At 41.0% G+C, this 17,593-nt stretch overlaps 1 protein-coding gene and 1 long non-coding RNA gene across 2 annotated transcripts in view; both read left to right on the top strand.

Annotated features, from left to right (window-relative positions):
* Positions 1-17,593, top strand: part of LOC308308325 — an 839,845-nt gene that overhangs the window by 436,337 nt on the left and 385,915 nt on the right. The gene's annotated exons all lie outside the window — the stretch shown is intronic.
* LOC308308106 (lactase/phlorizin hydrolase-like) overlaps positions 1-17,593 on the top strand; it is a gene marked incomplete at both ends in the record, with an annotated part of 89,929 nt that overhangs the window by 19,217 nt on the left and 53,119 nt on the right. The window contains 5 exon segments of the mRNA XM_080753474.1: positions 170-360; positions 1,008-1,114; positions 1,259-1,390; positions 2,811-3,034; positions 4,238-4,474. Of these exon segments, the coding sequence (XP_080609600.1) occupies positions 170-360; positions 1,008-1,114; positions 1,259-1,390; positions 2,811-3,034; positions 4,238-4,474 (891 nt within the window).

Here is a 17,593-nt window from a genome sequence, read left to right as displayed (position 1 = left end):
TCAAAAAAGAAAATTAAATAAGAGAATATTCGACTTTGGTGAACAACATCGAATAGTGACTTTGATTTTCGAATATTCGAATATTCTAATATTTGGTGAATGCCCTATTTTGAATACATTGTACACCCAAGACACTTTATAATAATCATGACCATATCCCATGTTACAGGCATTGTGGGTAAGCAGTACATCGCAGGTCACAACCTAATCAAGGCGCATGCTGAGGCCTGGCACCTCTACAATGATAGGTACCGTGCAAAGCAAGGTGGCCTCATCTCCATCACCATCAACTCTGACTGGGCAGAGCCACGGAATCCACATAAACAAGAGGATGTGGATGCAGCCAGGCGTGTTTTACAGGTAGTTATTACCCGGCTTGTTTGAATGCTTGATTCTGATTGGTCAAGCGCTGAAATCAGAGGTCCGATATTCCCTGATAACAGACCGCAAATTATAAATTTTATTTAGTAGCCGGGTAATAATCGGGATAATGAATGGCTCCTTGGGGATTGACGGTACATAACATCCCTTCGGCCTGTTATGTACCGTCAATCCCCGCGGAGCCATTCATTATCCCTTACATAAGTATTATCTGCAGGCCAGGCCTGGCAAAGGTAAATGTTCAGATTGACTGGCAGCAAAAATTTTAAACTAAACACAAAATAAACTGATTGTTCTGAATCCCATTTGAACCTCATTTTCAGGTGGTTTGAAAGGTGGTTCAAAATCTGATTTCCAAAGATGTGTCTTAGTCGGGACACTTGAAGCCTGAATTATTCTTTGTCAATGACGTTCAAGTACTTTTCGGTACCTTTCTTGAATTCAAAATATTGTTTACGTGCAAAAAAGAAAGAAAGAAAGCACCCATCTGATACCAAAAACAGGTTAAATTAAAGTTATTTGCGATTGGAATTTGTACCAGATCTGGGCATTTGAATCTCATCTTTCTGTATCTCTGCCGTTCTGTATCTCTGCAGTGGTGAAATATATTTATATTTTTTCTGTAGTTTTTCATTGGCTGGTTTGCCCATCCAATCTTCAATGGAGATTATAATGATGTAATGAAGACCATCATTCGAGAGAGGAGTCTTGCTGTTGGTCTTCCAACTTCGAGGTAAGATTTTGAGGTTTATGTGCTGGTATTATTAAAAAAATGACTGCAACTTATGAAAGAACTTGCAAAAAGACAAAACATAAAATGAAAAATGACTTACGTATAATGTTTAAATGCTAACACTAATTGTACTACTTAACCAAGGCTTCCTGAGTTCACCCCTGAGGAAATCAAGAGGATCAAAGGAACTCATGATTATTTTGGTTTCAACCATTACACCACTGTTCTGGCTTACCCTTTTGACTTTGGAGATCGACAGGATTATGACGGTGACAGGTAAGTAGAGTTGGAAATATTCTACAATCTACATAGAGCCCGACCTATGCCAGATTATTGAGTCCGATGCCGATTTTGGGGAGTCCTCTGGAGTCTAGACCAGTGGTTCTCAAACTATTTAGGTCGAGACCCAAAAGAGAATTTTGCCTGGGACCCAAACTAGTGAAAACAGCAGATCTACAAGCTCACGACGCGGCACTATATGAGTTGGAATTTCTTGGATTTTACATTTATTTATTAATGAAATGACTTTGTTGCATTTTAATGAAAATCTTAGCTTTTTGGGGGATGTTTTTTTTATGTTTTGAAATAATAACAATTCAAAACAAAATGTAGGAAGCCGAAAATCAAGGGACCCATAAAAATGGATCCGCGACCCACAAATGGGTCCCGACCCAGTGTTTGGGAACCACTTAACCCCTCTACATACTTTGTTGACCAGAGTCCTCCAGATGTCTTTTTGGCCCCTGCTGTTGTTGGTCTACACAAATATCTATGGTGAAAATAGCCAATCTGCAAGCTCACAACACGTCACAATGTGTCGCAATGTGGTGCGTCGTGAGCTTGTAGATCTGCTATTTTCACTTAATGTTTACCCCAGAATACTGTAGGGACGCTAGGGTTCGTGTGGTTAAGTCGAGAGACAGGGTGAGAGTGAGACTAATGTTATTTGTAACTAAAATCACACTGCATTTAAATACACATCAATGTGAGTGACAGCAGGGGCGTCAGTTCAGAAAAAGCTAAGGTATGGCAACATGACTGGTGTCTTGCACGCGCGCCTTCGTGCGCGTGCAAGACACCAGTCATGTTGCCATACCTTAGCAACAGGCATGAAATATTTATTTTAAAAAAAAAATCCCGTTACTACGGTTTCTTGGTCTGGATATGGCAGCCTGGAACAGTTGTTCAAGTGCAGCTAAACTTGGAATGTTAGTAAATGTGCCTCAATTAACAATAATTCATTGCACCTGTGCAGCTGACCTGCGGAACCTGGGAATATACTATTTTGTTAGGATGGGGAGAATAAAAGTGTGGAGAATATAATTATAATACCTTGTTAAAGTGACCATTTTGTAAAATGTTGCATTTGTAGTTATTTAAATGCAATTTAACAACATAATAACCAGCAGAGATAGACAAAGGGACATTCATGGATTTATATTTAAAAGTAACTTTTATTTTCCCCCCTGGACCCAGGGTATGGCAGCTGCATACCCCTGCCATACCCAATTGACGCCCCTGAGTGACAGCACTTAATAGGACTACAGTATGCCAGAATGAGGTTAACATCTTTACCATACAGTAGATGTGCATCTGGAAATGACCAGGTGTCGTTTATGATGATGGATGAGAGCGAGGTCGTCTAGTTGGCCAGCGTTATAGGCGCTAAATACAGTGTCTCTGACCTAATCCACAGGGGCGCTGGGACTATCCAGGACCGTAGCTGGATCGAATCGGGCTCCTTTTGGCTGAAGATTACTCCGTTTGGATTCAGGAGGATCCTCAATTTTATCAAGGAGGAGTATGGAAACCCACCTGTTTATGTCACCGAGAATGGAATCTCAGAGCGCGGAGCCGTAGACCTCAACGACCTCCACAGAACACACTACTACCAAAATTACATCAACCAGGCCCTGAAAGGTATAGTAGATACAGCAAAAGGGCAGTCGGATGTTTGTTAAAATTTCTGCCATCCATTATGTAATTCTAATATTTCTAATTAAGACTTATTGCGACCGTAAGGTCGCAGTTTAGTATGAAAACCTCCACCGGCCGTCCGTCGGTCACACGTGCGGTCGACCGCACGTCACACGTGCGGTCGACGTGTGATGAGGTCACGATGAGTCATCTATGCCCAAATATAGATTTCTAGGTCAGATGGCCCATAGAGTTTGTGATGTCAAACCTAGCAACCCAATATAAACAAACCTGATGTCAGACCTGAAGTATCCTTTTATACCCATATATGGAGATACAGAGATCTCCATATATGGGCATATTAGAAAGCCCATATATGGGCATATACGGATGACATCAGGGATATCCATATATGGGCATAAAAGGGACAAGGGCTTACAGTTAAGAGATCTCCATATATGGGCATATCAGAAAGCCCATATATGTTCATATACTGATGACATCAGGAATATCCATATATGGGCATAAAAGGGACAAGGACTTACAGTTAAGAGATCTCCATATATGGGCATAAAGGGACAAGGACTGTTACAGTAGATATAGAGATGTCCATATATGGGCATAAATGAACAAGGACTGACAAACACTGAGATCTCCATATAACCTATGGGAATATAAGGGACGAGGACTGTCACCTTGTAGACCTATTTTCTAAATATTGTTGTACATTAAAAACTTGAAATGGGTCGTTCTGCATAGTACTTGGGATTTGTTGATGTAAATGTTCACATAGAGTGTAATAATTGGTAAAACAAACTTTTGGCCTATTTGTGGAGATAAGCGACCGACGGTCGCTTATCTCCCGATTAGGGAGTCTTACTGGTTGTACAAGTGAGAATTTAATTGATGTCACATCTGCCCAATGAGGCATTAGTTTGTAACATAAAAACAAAAAAGTATGCAAAGGATTGCACAATTCTTTGTTTTGTTTTACAAACTAATGCCTCATTGAGCACCAATAAAGGTGCCCTCAATTTGTCATGCAACACATTTCAGCATTAAAGGTTTATATGCGCACATTAGTGAACATAGCTGACTCTGTCACACAGTAAAAAGCCTCAGTGTTAATTCATCCATTTGTAACTCCAAGAGTGAACATTTTGTTTCTTAATTATCACTAAAGGACTTTACTGTCTAATCTTTCAGCCCTTGTACTGGACGGGGTTGATCTGAGAGGCTACACAGCCTGGTCGTTGATGGACAACTTTGAGTGGGCTGCTGGCTTTGCAGAGAGATTTGGTCTTTTCTTCGTGAACCGTTCGGACCCAACCCTTCCTCGCATTCCCAAGGGCTCTGCTTCTCGCTACACAGCCATCATCAACTGTAACGGCTTTCCAGACCCCGCCCTCGGGCCCCATGAGTGTTTGAACCCTGAACCTGAAGGTAAAGTTTGTACAAGGTTTTTGCAAGCAGTAATTCTGACAGATTTTCAGTTTTATTAAGACTACAGGGCACCACACACTACCATATTCTTTAAACCCAGGCCCCACATACTGTAAGTACATACATGCATACATGCATTATCTTTCATACAAGTCTAACATGATGGCTTTATGAAAAAAATATAAAACATAGGAGCAACAACATACTTTATAGGAGTACCGGTATGTTATTTAAGAGTAGGACCTATGCACACAGCACCTTACAAAGGCATCTCAAAATGTACTAGGATTATTGTATATATTTATTGTTTCTTTTATCCTCTTATGTACTACAAATAATGTAATCTAATCTTGAAAAGAAAGACAGGAAAGGTAGGAGAGGGTTGACATGCGATGGTCAGATATGAGCCGAGGTGGAAACAGCATTCGGACCATATTAACATTCTTTGAAAGCAGCATTTGAAAACGTATCTAGTTTGCAATTAATAAGAACAATTAATTGTGTTTCTTTCTCTCCGTTACCTTTTCACTACAGCTACAAGTGCACCATATACAACCCTGCAGACAGCTGTGCCTGTGCCTACTATTCTCCCCCAGGACAGGGTGAGCTTTTTGGGCTTGGAGCTTTTAGCTGGTGATGCTGAAGCAGCTCTCTATGTATTATTTGTGTTACTTCTTTTAAGTACCATTGGGATCATGTTCGTTGTGTACAGACTCTCCAAAGCTAAAAGTAAGTCCAAGAAAACAGCTGTGGAATCTCTTAACATGGAGAAGATGTAAGCTTAATTTGCAAAGGCTACAGAAAACAGTCTTCAAATGCAACTTCCATTTAAGTGTGAAAATAATCATAACACTTTCATGGCGTGCCAATGACTACACAGATAGTATACACATTGTATGCTCGCACAAACATGCAGTCATCTTGTGGAAAGAGCAAACTAAAAACGGAAACTCTTATCTTATCATTTTGTTACTAAATGTAACAGATTGAACAGACTGCCTATCCTATCCTAGCTATATTACAGTACTTGTAGTAACTCCTGGTGGTTTAAAAATAATCACGGCCACTGTCTGATTATTGGCCTAATGCAGGGTTCCCCAATTAGTTTTCCCCAAGGGCCAAATTATGTCTAGGGTACCAAGCCGAGGGCCACAACATTGCAGGGGGCGACGGTGGCGTTCCTGCTACTCCAGCGTCAGTTCAGATATTGTCGTTGTCGGGTGAAAATCTTGTATGTCCAAAACCGTTCGTTTTGCATTTATCATTTTAAAAATGATTTAAACTAGTGAAAACAGCCAATCGGTGCGAGGCGTTGTGTGCTTGTAGATCTGCTGTTTTCACTACTTTTGTGAGACGGCCTTGAATGATGAAGCAGGGCTTTACTTTGCGAAAGAACGTACACATTTGGAGATACAATGTTTCCACCTGACATCGACGATATACTAGTGTTGTTGCTGCTCTTATACCACCATTATTACTGGGGTTGGTGGGGGCCTGACAGTAGCCCCCGCAGGCCGCAAATGGCCCGCGGGCCGCCTATTGGGGAACCCTGGCCTAATGGCTGCCAATATCAGTCAATGTTTTGTCAATTATAAAACGTTTAAATCAGCATGTTCTGCTGCACTATACTGCATGTTTAAAATATCTACTTATACTACTTCTGTATTCATAGTATCTCTTTATGAACAACATTTATATTTGTAAGTCAGTGACTGTATAGCTCCAGTGATGGCATCAAAGCTGAACATGTCATATTGTGACCAGTGGGTGGTGCCATCACATAAGACCAGACATGTATTGTTACTACTAGAGATGAAACTAGTTATAAGAAAGCTTTCCTCACAAAAATAAATTCAAAAGATTATTGGGCTAAGAGCATTCCGGATTGTTTCTGAACAATGAATCTTGAACAATGAATATAAGGGATTTGTATTATATTTGATTTAGTTTGTGTTTTTAAATGTTGTATTCTCTATTTTATTTATGCTAGGGGACCACAGTGGAAATAAGTCTTTGACTTTCCTTTTTTTTTTATCCTTGATTGTCTTTTAAACCTACCTTATGTTATGTATGATGGTTGCAAGCAATTAAATGAATAAATCCAATCAAATTATATGTTGTAGCACTGTACTGTGCATTTTCGTTCAGCCTATATCGTTATTATTTACCTTTTATTTTTTTTTTCAAAAGTAACTATACTGTGAAACTGTCATAAGTCAATGTACCAGCCTGACAGACACATCCTGGAATTATTAACCACTTAAACACCAGCCTCTAGGCTAATAGCAAATAGCAAGCTCACAAGGCATTGCGACACTTTGTGAGCTTGTTGATTGGCTATTTTTTCTCTTTAAAATATATATAGTTTATAAAACTTGGCTAGATAGGAAGTCATAAGAATGAGTTGTCAATGCCCCTGGTGGATGAATTTGTTAATGCTCTATACCAGGGGCTCTCAAACCTTTTTAGGCTGTGACCCCCAAAATAAACATATTTGAACTGGGGACCCCCACCCAGACCATTAAGCACTTGGAATTGTAGGTATTTCACTCGGTTCCACAGATAAATATTGTGAAAATAGCAGATCTACATGCTCACAACGCCTCGCAACGATCGGCTATTTTCACAATGTCCGCCTCTTGCTTACTTAATATTTGACAGTTTGGCCAGTCCTGTCGAATATGCGACTATTCGAATACTTTGAGGTTGAATAATTTGAATACTAAAAATCCCGAGCTAGCATGGTGATGACCCTGGACCAGACAGCAGAGGTCTCTACTAACAGCATCTACACAGCAACCTGATGGCTGCATGATGCATCTGTCCCTGCTCCCCTCTCCCCTCTCCCCTCTCCCCTCTCCTCTCCTCTGGGAGATGGAGGATGGAAGGAATAACCTCCCTGCAGGGTGCACCCACCCACACACACACACACACACACACACACACACACACACACACACACACACACACACACACACACACACACACACACACACACACACACACACACACACAACCTCTCCTTGCTGTCGGGCAGAAACCTCTCATCTCCTCAATAACATTCGTGAGAGTATTTTCCGCTATAAATTAATGCCCTACTTCAAACTGCAACGTATAGAAACATCAAAAGTAGCAGATCTGCAAGCTCGAGGGGTGGCGCGCGACACATTTTGAGCTTGTGGATTCAGCTTTCGCTATTTTCTCATTTGAATCCTGAAAAGTAACAGTTTTGGAGATACGAGGTTTCCACCTGCAGAGACGCTCTTCTTCCTATAGGTTTAAAGCTGCCCTTGACTCTGGTTCCACTCAGAACAGCATTTAGCATAAAGCTAGAGGCGCTCATCCAGGGGTGTCACAAGGAGGGGAAAAGTGGGACTGAGTTACTAGGGCCCAAGGTGGAGGGGCCTTCGTTATTTTATCCACAAGTTTCCAAAATCCCATCGTGCATTAGCGCAGAAGGTGTGCGGCGGTTTCCGGCGTCGCAGCTGAGAGTGATCTACAAGCTCACAACCGTTGCATTTGCGACGCGACGTGAGCTTGTATGTCTGCTGTTCTCCGGAAGCGTCCCACAGATAGTTCTACAGTAAATTATCGCGGAAACAGGTGGATACTTTAGCTATTGAAAAATAGCTAAAGTATCCGCTGTGAGCTTGTAGATCTGCTATTTTTGAAAAGTTGTGAAAATGTGTGCAAATCTTTGAATATATGTATTTTTTTAAACGAACATTTGTAACTCAAATTTTGCTTCTGGGGGGTCCCTGGAACTAAATATTTTGAGATGGGGGTCTGTGCCATTTCTACTATGGTAGTAGGCAATTTCTACTATGGTTTTTGTTTACCTCTTCCCAATTATGTTTGAACACTTGGCATTCCTATTCCTATGATAGTAGTGATATTAGGGCAACTTAAGACATATCTTTGCATACAGTGTGGATTGGAAGTTGTGCCATATTGTACTATTTGTGGATGTATGACTTATATAAACGTATGCTTGCTACTGTGAGTTAGTTGATCAAATAAACTAAACAACTAAACTACAACTAAACTACTTTTACCCATTCCTCAGTGGTATAAATGTGTAAGATTTAAAGGTAGTCTAAGTGATATGTTGGGGTTTAAAACACATACAAAGAATTGTTGTAAAAAAAGTGAAAGCTCCATAATGTTATAGTTGCCAAATTCTCAATTGTATCCAATCATGAGAGAGAACTCATTTATCAGCTTGAATTCCAGTGTTCCAGTTCCAATTTTGTCTGCTCACTTCTTTGTGTCATTACGCTGAATTTCAATTGTTTATCCTGTATCCTGTATGCTTCTCTCTCCTAACTGGATATAATTGGTATCTGAAAAGTATTGTTCTGTTTACTAAAGAGCTGGAAAGACGGCTGATTGCGATCAGAATATAGAGCTATTTAACACTTAATTTAACAAAAGATATATCACTTGTATATATAATGTATATGTATGTATCATATATCACTGCTCTAACCACACTCTGACTATTATCTAACAAACTCTGTATGTATGACAGCAAAGAGACCCAGTCAACCATACCTCTTGTCTCTGCAGGACAGAAACCTCCTATCTCCATATTCTAACTTTTTTAGTTTTTTTTGTAAATGAACGCCCTACTGGATCAGTACAGCGCCACACATACGCATCAAAAGTAGCAGATCTGCAAGCTCGAAATGCTGCGCGAAGCGACACGTTCTGAGCTTGCAGATCTTTTGCAACTTTTGTTCATTTTGAATTTGAATCCTGAAAAGTAACAGTGTTGGACATATGAGGTTTGCACCCGACAGAGACAATATTATCTCTAAGGCACTGAACAGTGATGGAAAGTCACTGCTCAAGTACTGTATGCCTACTTGAGTACACTTTTGAGGTACTTTTACTTTACTTGAGTATTTCCATTTTTCAATATTTATATTTCTACTGTACTACAACTTAAAGGCAAATATTGATATTTTGTACTCTTTTTACTAAACTTGAATTTACTTAAGCCTTAATTTATACTTTGGCAATTCAAAAACAGACGATCTACAATGTAATTTTTGAAAGATTTTGAAAGAATTTTAAAAAGAAAGGTGATTAAATAGGCCATTCATAATGAGTAGTCCACTTTTTTACTTTTGGTACTACATGTCAATGCCAATGCCTTTATACTTTTTACTGAATTATATTTTAATTACAGGTCTTACTTGTAACAGAGCATTTCTACATTTTAGTCTAGTATTGCTACTTCACGGCACTGAAGAGCCTATGGCGGATCTTTCAGTGGCGTCAGTTCAGAAAAAGCTAAGGTATGGCAACATGTCTGGTGTGACACCAGTCATACCTTAGCAACAGGCATGATACATTTATTTTAAGAAGTACATTCTATTTTTCCCCCGTTTCTACGATTTCTTGGGCTGGATATGACAGCCTGGAATGGTTGTTCAAGTGCAGCTTAACAATAATGAATTGCACCTGTGCAGCTGACCTGCGGAACCTGGGAATATACCATTTTGTCAAGATAGGGAGAATAAAAGTGTGGAGAATATAATTATAATACCTTGTTAAAGTGACCATTTTGTTAAATTTGCATTTGTAGTTATTTTACTGTAATTTAACAACATAATAGATAGACAAAGAGGCATTCATGGATTTATATTTAAAAGTAACTTTTATTTTCCCCCCTGGACCCAGGGTATGGCAGCTGCATACCCCTGCCATACCCAATTGACGCCCCTGGGATCTTTTCTGGACCCCTGCTGGGATCTCTGGCCCTGGTCTCCAGGGAAACAGGCCTTCTCAACAGGATGTACGCGCTAGCTAGCACATGCACGACATGCAGGTGTCTCTCCTGCATGCACGGGCTTCCCTCCCTCCCTGTTCCTCCCCTGTTCTTCAACAGCTCACACCAACGGGGGGTCCATTCTGGGACCTGGGAGATAGCCACCGCCGGGACACGCTTTGGTTCACACTGATGAAAAATACCACCTAGTGCAGATTCATGAAACTTTTTTTTTTTTTTTTTTTTTTTTTTTTTAAGGTCACTTTGATTCGACGATCCGATGAAAATAATATCGTGCACACAGAAACACAAGCACACTTTCATGTGGGCATGCATTCACACACAAGCCTGCACGCGCACGCACACATACAGTCTCACACACACACACACGCACGCGCACACACACACACACACACACACACACACACACACACACACACACACACAGGGGTTCAAACCTTGAACCTTTGGATTCCAAGATGGCCCTCCTCAGCCACTGCCGCCCAGTGTCCTAGCCACTCCTGCTGCATCCTCTTGGTAAAACTCCTCACTGGCAGGTGAACCAACAGATCAGCGGTGACCAGACCACTAACTAAGTGTGTGGGGGAATTCAGGAATTGGCATAACAATGAATTTGCGAGAAAGAAAGGAGGGGGAGGGGGGATAATTCAAACAAATCTGTCCTGGTTGTGAGGTGAGGACATTTCTGAGGATGTCACAAAGCTAAAACACTAAAAGAGTTTGTCTCTCTATAGAGAGTTTCAATTGTGAACAGGCTTTGAGCATAACAGCACTGGAAGCTGTCTCTGCATTCCTTGGCAAAGTATGGCTTGGAAAAGATATTTCTAATCTCAAGGGGACCTCACTCTGAGTTAAATAAGGGTTTGATAAATGATGCTTCGTCTTTTTGTATCTGTGCTTGAAATCAAGAACAATATAAGTCTGCTTCCAATATATCGATGCTTGATTAAGTTGTATTTTTTAGATTTTTTAATTGCGACCGTCAGGTCGCATTTACTACCAAAACCTCCACCGGCTGTCTGTCAGTCAGTCAGTCAGTCAGTCTGTCAGTCAGTCTGACCGTCATGTCACACTTTTCCCAAACTCGTATCTCCGCCACCGTTACCCCAATCCATGCCAAACTTTGCACACACACTCCTTGCCTGCCAATCCACAACCTCCACCCCACCAGGGACCCCCGGAGCTCCAGGGACCCCCAGGGACCCCCTTCCACCGCCGCCAAAAACTGCAAAAATGACCAAATGTCCACCCAAACGGGGCTGTTCACGGGGAATTCCTGGGGACCACCGACTCCTGGTGCTCCAGAATGGATGCCCCTAGTGGAGGACCCCCGCCACTGCAGCACACATAAAATGCCGTAACTCGGGCTAGGAGCAACCGGGAGAGCCGGGGCCGGTACACATGCGTCCGCCTCGGCGGCGCCAAGAGAGACGTCAACATGAATCTGTCCCATGTAGCGCCACCATCAGGCCCATTTTTTCAAACACATTTTTGGACACTGCTCCTACAGATTTTGCCCTAAAATCACGCAAATCTGTACACAGTATGTCTACACTCATGTCATCAACATGGATCTGTCCCATATAGCGCCACCATCAGGCCGATTTTTTCAAAAACATTTTTGGACACTGCTCCTACAGATTTTGCCCTAAAATCACGCAAATCGGTACACAGTATGTATACACTCATGTCATCAACATGGATCTGTCCCATATAGCGCCACCATCTGGCCGATTTTTTCAAACACATTTTTGGACACTGCTCCTACACATTTTGCCCTAAAATCACGCTGCGACCTGACGGTCGCTTATCTCCCGATTAGGGAGTCTTACTGGTTTAGATGTGTAATCGTCTTTAACCTCTCTGTCTTCTCTTCCCACAGAAGCCTAATGCATGATGTCCAGAACAGACCGGTTAACATGCAATCCAGTCCACGACGAAATCATGTCAAATCTCCAGGTACACGTGGTATAACAGAAACAAATGCTGTAGTACACAAGACACAACAATACAACGTCACGATGCGCAACGAAACCTAGCTCTGGTCCATAGCGTTAGTGGAGTTAGGGAGAACTCCACTAATGCTATATGGACCATACAAAACCCTGAGCGCTAATATAAGTCTACACATGGGCCCTTACTACACAAATCGAACAAAATGGATCTGAATCCATTTCTAACTCTGACATTGTACAAATGGAACAGTCTATTCAATATGGTTCCTAAGTTTCAGAGTTAAACCAACACCGAAGATTTGACAGTGTATGGAACTATCAATCCATAGCCATGAACAAGGAAGATGAGTCGCAGGCCTGCGGTTTGTTGTTTTAATCAAAATGCTTGCTGGGTGGAAGGGTCCCCTCTGTGCCGTGAAGGCAGAGATGGTGATTGCAGTCTGCCACATGCAATCTCTGCTCCCTTGGCCTTAAGCATTTATGAGCAGCTATAGATATAACTGCTACTCATTTAGTTTTTGTTTGTTTTGTCACAAAAATGAGAGAAAGTTGTCACTTTGTCATCATGTCGTTCATTCATTATTGACTCTACTTTGTGGTTTGTGTAGAGGCGTGGGTCCATTTATAACTTTTGACTTTAGGTAGGTATTTATTTAGCTGATATGCTTATCCAGGGACACTGCCTTTCAGTGAGAGAAACAGAAAACAGTGGGGTGTTGTTCACTTAGAGTAGCCTATCTCACTCACGAGGGTTCCAGGAAAGAGACTGATCGAGGTCTTCTTCGTTGAAACACTAGAGCAGGAAAACATTATTGTTAAGGAATTGTGCGGGATGGGAAACTGGAACGGGAGCCTCCCGAAAATGGAGCAGGAATATTTTCACTCCAATAATGGCAATGTGATACTCCAGGAATGTTTCCAGCTGGGATAGGGCTATTGGTTCCACCACCCTCTGCAATAACACAGATTTGCACAGTTAACCTTGTGTGCTGCTAAGCTCTGCTAAGGTTATCTTCTGTGGGTGACACTACTTGAGGCCACTCTTTTATTTCTGGGGGGAAACAATAAAATACTTTCTATCTTAAAGGGTAGGTCCATTAAACTATTATTGTTTCAGATTTTTGTAACCGCAAATATAAATCCATCTGGTCAGCTCATGTTTAGCTGTCAGAGTCTTTTATAAGAGTTTCCTTGTAAAAGCGCTGTCAATTTAACAGTTTTAACAAAAATGAAGCCGCTAGCATGGCCAAATAAGTAATTAGCTTTAATGACAGAGTCATTTTGACATTGTGATATTATGTCAGTAGTACTGATACAAAGGGTGTACGTACATTTGCATGACAAGAAATAGAGTAAACATATGTGTGAGAGGAAATTGGGGAATTGGCAGTCCGGTTCTTAGTCTAAGAAATAACATCTGTAAATAATTATACTTGTAAATGTTGGTTGGGTGTTGTTGTGTCTGGTCCCCATGACAACGTTAGATGTGGAAAAGCCAGGTCGGTTGACATCTTTCTGTGTGTAAACTTTTACGAGGCTAATTAGTGATGCTCTCTCTCTCGCGCGCACGGACGTGCACACGGGCCAAACAATGCCTGCCAACTTCCAAGTGCAACATTTAACAGGGTATGTATGAAATGATTTCTCACCTTATCTAAAAGGCTTAATTTAATGGAAATAAGAAAAATCTTAAACCATTGTTTGTTTAGCATCTGAAAGCTATGAACTGCAAGTCAAAAATATTGTCTGACAGAGGTTATTTGTTTTATTTATTTTTTAATGAAATAGAGCAGGAATAAACAACTTTTTCATCTAGAAACCCAAAAGTGAAATTAGTTTTTTCATCGGGACCAAAAAGAACAGAAATCCATGAATCACTTAGTCCAGACATTTCAAAGTTTGTAAGGATTCCTAACTGCTTGTTCCTTGTGTTGTTTCATTCTCGAAATCTCTCTAGGTCGTCCCGGTTCTCCATACATCTGGCTAGCTTGTTGGTGCTATGCGATGTCATCAATATTAAGCCCATATCTATCAGGACTTCATATGGGAATGCCCATATATAGAGGAAGACAGCTGAGCTCATACAGTATCTGTGTGGTTGGTTCAGACAGGGATCTCCATGTATGGGCATAAAAGGGATTGTATGTATAATGTCAGATGTGATAGACGTCATAGGATTGGGGTCTCACAGCATATCTCCATATACAGTACATGGATCTCCATATACTGTATGGGTAAATGGTCCGATATACATCAATGGACAGATGGCCAAGACATGGCTCGTCGCTTGTCGGCGTTGTCGCCCTGAGGCGTCTTACTAGTAGTGCTCTGTAGTTCAGTCTGTCTGTCTGTCTGTCCGGCCGTCCATCCCTCCGCCAGTCTATGTGACTGTTCATTGATAAGTAGAAACAATAGCATGTGTAACAGCAGAAGGGTTTCCAGAGTAGTGAGTATTGGATTTCAATGCAACACTTTTACTATGTACACTTACAGTACAGCCCAGTATTACTGTATATAATATGTACAATTACAGTATAGCCCAGTATTACTGTATATATACCAAGTACAGTACAACTAGCAGATTCATCCACTCATGATGTTGCGATTCTTTCATACTAGTCGGGGGCGTTAGGGAGATAGATAACATGCCCATTTTGCGCTATATTAGTCTAAAAGCACCACATTTTGCACAGATGTAGCCCATGGCATGCTCTAATGATTTAGCTAGGGCGCCCGAGTCGACGACCTTTGGGGTCGCCACAGCGGCCAAATCAAGTTGGGCTCCCATCGACTTTCTATACAGGAGGAAAATACCCAGAAAAACATGTCTTTTTTCTGGGTATTTAAGTAGGATGTGAGGGGTCTAACTAGGGGTTTGTCATGATGCTGAATCCATTGCAAGCATTTGTTTTGCACAAAAAACATCCCTTGGGCTATAAATGGCCCCAGAAAACGATGGTTTAGTGATGAAAAGTGATGAGTCATCACTTTTCACCGTTTTGTGGGCGTTTTCTTGAGCCATTTATAGCCCAAGGAATGTTTTTTGTGCAAAACAAATGCTTGCAATGGATTCAGCATCATGACAAACCCCTAGTTAGACCCATCACATCCTACTTAAAGCAGATTTCTTTCTGGGTATTTTCCTCCTGTATAGAAAGTCAATAGGAGCCCAACTTGATTTGGCCGCTGTGGCGACGCTGTGACTACATCTGTGCAAAATTTGGCACCTTTAGACTAATATAGCGCGAAATAACGCCCCTGACTATACCTGGACAGCTGCTTTTTTCAGCTGTTATGGAGAACCTTTGTCATTCTAAGTCATTTCCATAAGAGTATTTTCTTTTTAAGCAACTGATATTGTTTCCTAGATAACTAGTATGTAAATACATGAAGTTGTCCCTAATCTGTGGTTCTATGTACTGTACACCCAGGATTTGACTTTGATATAGGCCTGCAGTCCTTTCCATACAAGGTCCCTATAGTTCTACTGGGCACCTGGCCTAGGGAACCTGGGGAAAGAATCCTCATAACACTGTTTGAAATCACTACTGTGCTTCTTTATTGTGATCATTATCACAGATATTGCCTTTGACAGAACCGGTTTCCTCGTTTGGCACTCTGTGGTGCCATTACTGCCGTATCAGCTCAATGTTGCACTTCTGCCTTTGTGGCCACAACTTTACAGGTCCCTGCACGAAATAAAGCAGGGGGAGGAAACTGGTGCAGGAAATTGAAAAGAGGGGTCCTGTTGAGCTTATTGCTATTTCCCTTGAACGTGCCGGTCTTATGTAGGCTACTCGCCAGATGCATGTTTTGTCTAATGGCCCTCTCAGGCCTGGTGTGAGACTGAGCGTTGAATGTTTCGTGGTCACTTTATGTATATATTCTTCTTCTTCTTTTTTTTGCAATAGCTTTCGACACTTTATGTTTTATTTATCTTTTTTTTTGTGCTTGCTCTTTGGACTGTACACTACAGTACTCTTTTTCTTTTTCTTACTTCTATGTAACTTGTAACCTTAACACTTATGTTGCAATGATTTTTTTCTCTTCAATGTCTCGCGTTGCCATGGTTACCATAGACTTCCATGTAATTGTGCAAGTGTGTAAAAAGTGCACGCCCATGCCTAGATGATGCACCACGTGTGTAGATGCTGTTCACAGCTTTCAAACAAAAAAATCCGCTTGGAAATCCGTTCAGGCATTCATGATTTATCAGCCATTATGTTTTCTTCAGATGTAAACAAACATGGCTGCCATGTTTGAAAGAATGGGTTGGTATGGGGGTTAAACATGCAATTTCGCGATCGCGATCATGCCTAATACATTTCTGGAGGTCCAAAAAAAAAATTTGAAAAAAAAAATTTTGAAAAAAAGAAAAAAAAAAAAAAAGAAAAAAAAACGGCCCAAACTCGGGAAACTCGGGGTTGGCACAGCACTAGTACCAATACAAACTCGGGAAACTCGGGGTTGGCACCATATGTGTTAACTGCTGTGCTGCCTCTGGGCAACTGAATTTCCCCCGTGGGATAATAAAGGTATCTATCTATCTATCTGTCTCACCAGTGGTGTAAAGTAACTAAGTAGATTTACTTACAGTACTTAAGTACAATTTTGAGGTGTTTGTACTTGAGTATTTCCAATTTCCAATACTTTACTTCTACTCCACTACATCTTGGATCCAAATATTGTATTTTTTTACTCCACTACATTTATTTGAAAACTTTAGTTACTAGTTACTTTGGAGATATAAATTATAATATCATAAAAATATACTTAAACCACTTTAGCCCTATTTTATAACGTGGCTTATTTGAAAATAGCCGATCTACAAGCTCACAACGCATCGCATCGCGACGCGTTGTGAGCTTGTAGATCTGCTATTTTCAAACATTTTGTACTTTTACTTTTGGTTCTTTAAGTACATTTTGATGCCAACACTTTCATACTTTTACTCAAATACATTTTGAATTCCAGACTTTTACTTGTAAGGGTGCCCTCACACCAAAATACCTATGAGAGTGGAATCCGCGTTCTGCCAATGCATTTCAATGAGAGTGAAGCGGTTTCATGCCAGCAGAGGATTTCTGCAAAAAATGCTCCCTTCTCATTGAAATGCATTGGCGGAACACGGATTCCACTCTCATAGGTATTTTGGTGTGAGGGCACCCTAACAGAGTATTTCTATATTACAGTATTGATACTTTTACTTAAGTAAAATATGTGAGTACTTTTTCCACCACTGGGTCTCACGTGGTCAGACCCAGTGTCTTATGTCATCAATTCCAGCGATGGAGAAGATCTACAGTCGTTCAAATTACGGTATGCTTCGTCACATGCAGGTGTCGCTTGTTGAAAAGACCTGACTTT

This window comes from Nannobrachium achirus (genome assembly GCF_963921795.1).
Source record: "Nannobrachium achirus genome assembly, chromosome: 22".
Lineage (NCBI taxonomy): Eukaryota > Metazoa > Chordata > Actinopteri > Myctophiformes > Myctophidae > Nannobrachium > Nannobrachium achirus.
The sequence above is the reverse complement of the archived record's forward strand: the minus strand, read 5'-3'. Positions and strand labels throughout refer to the sequence as shown.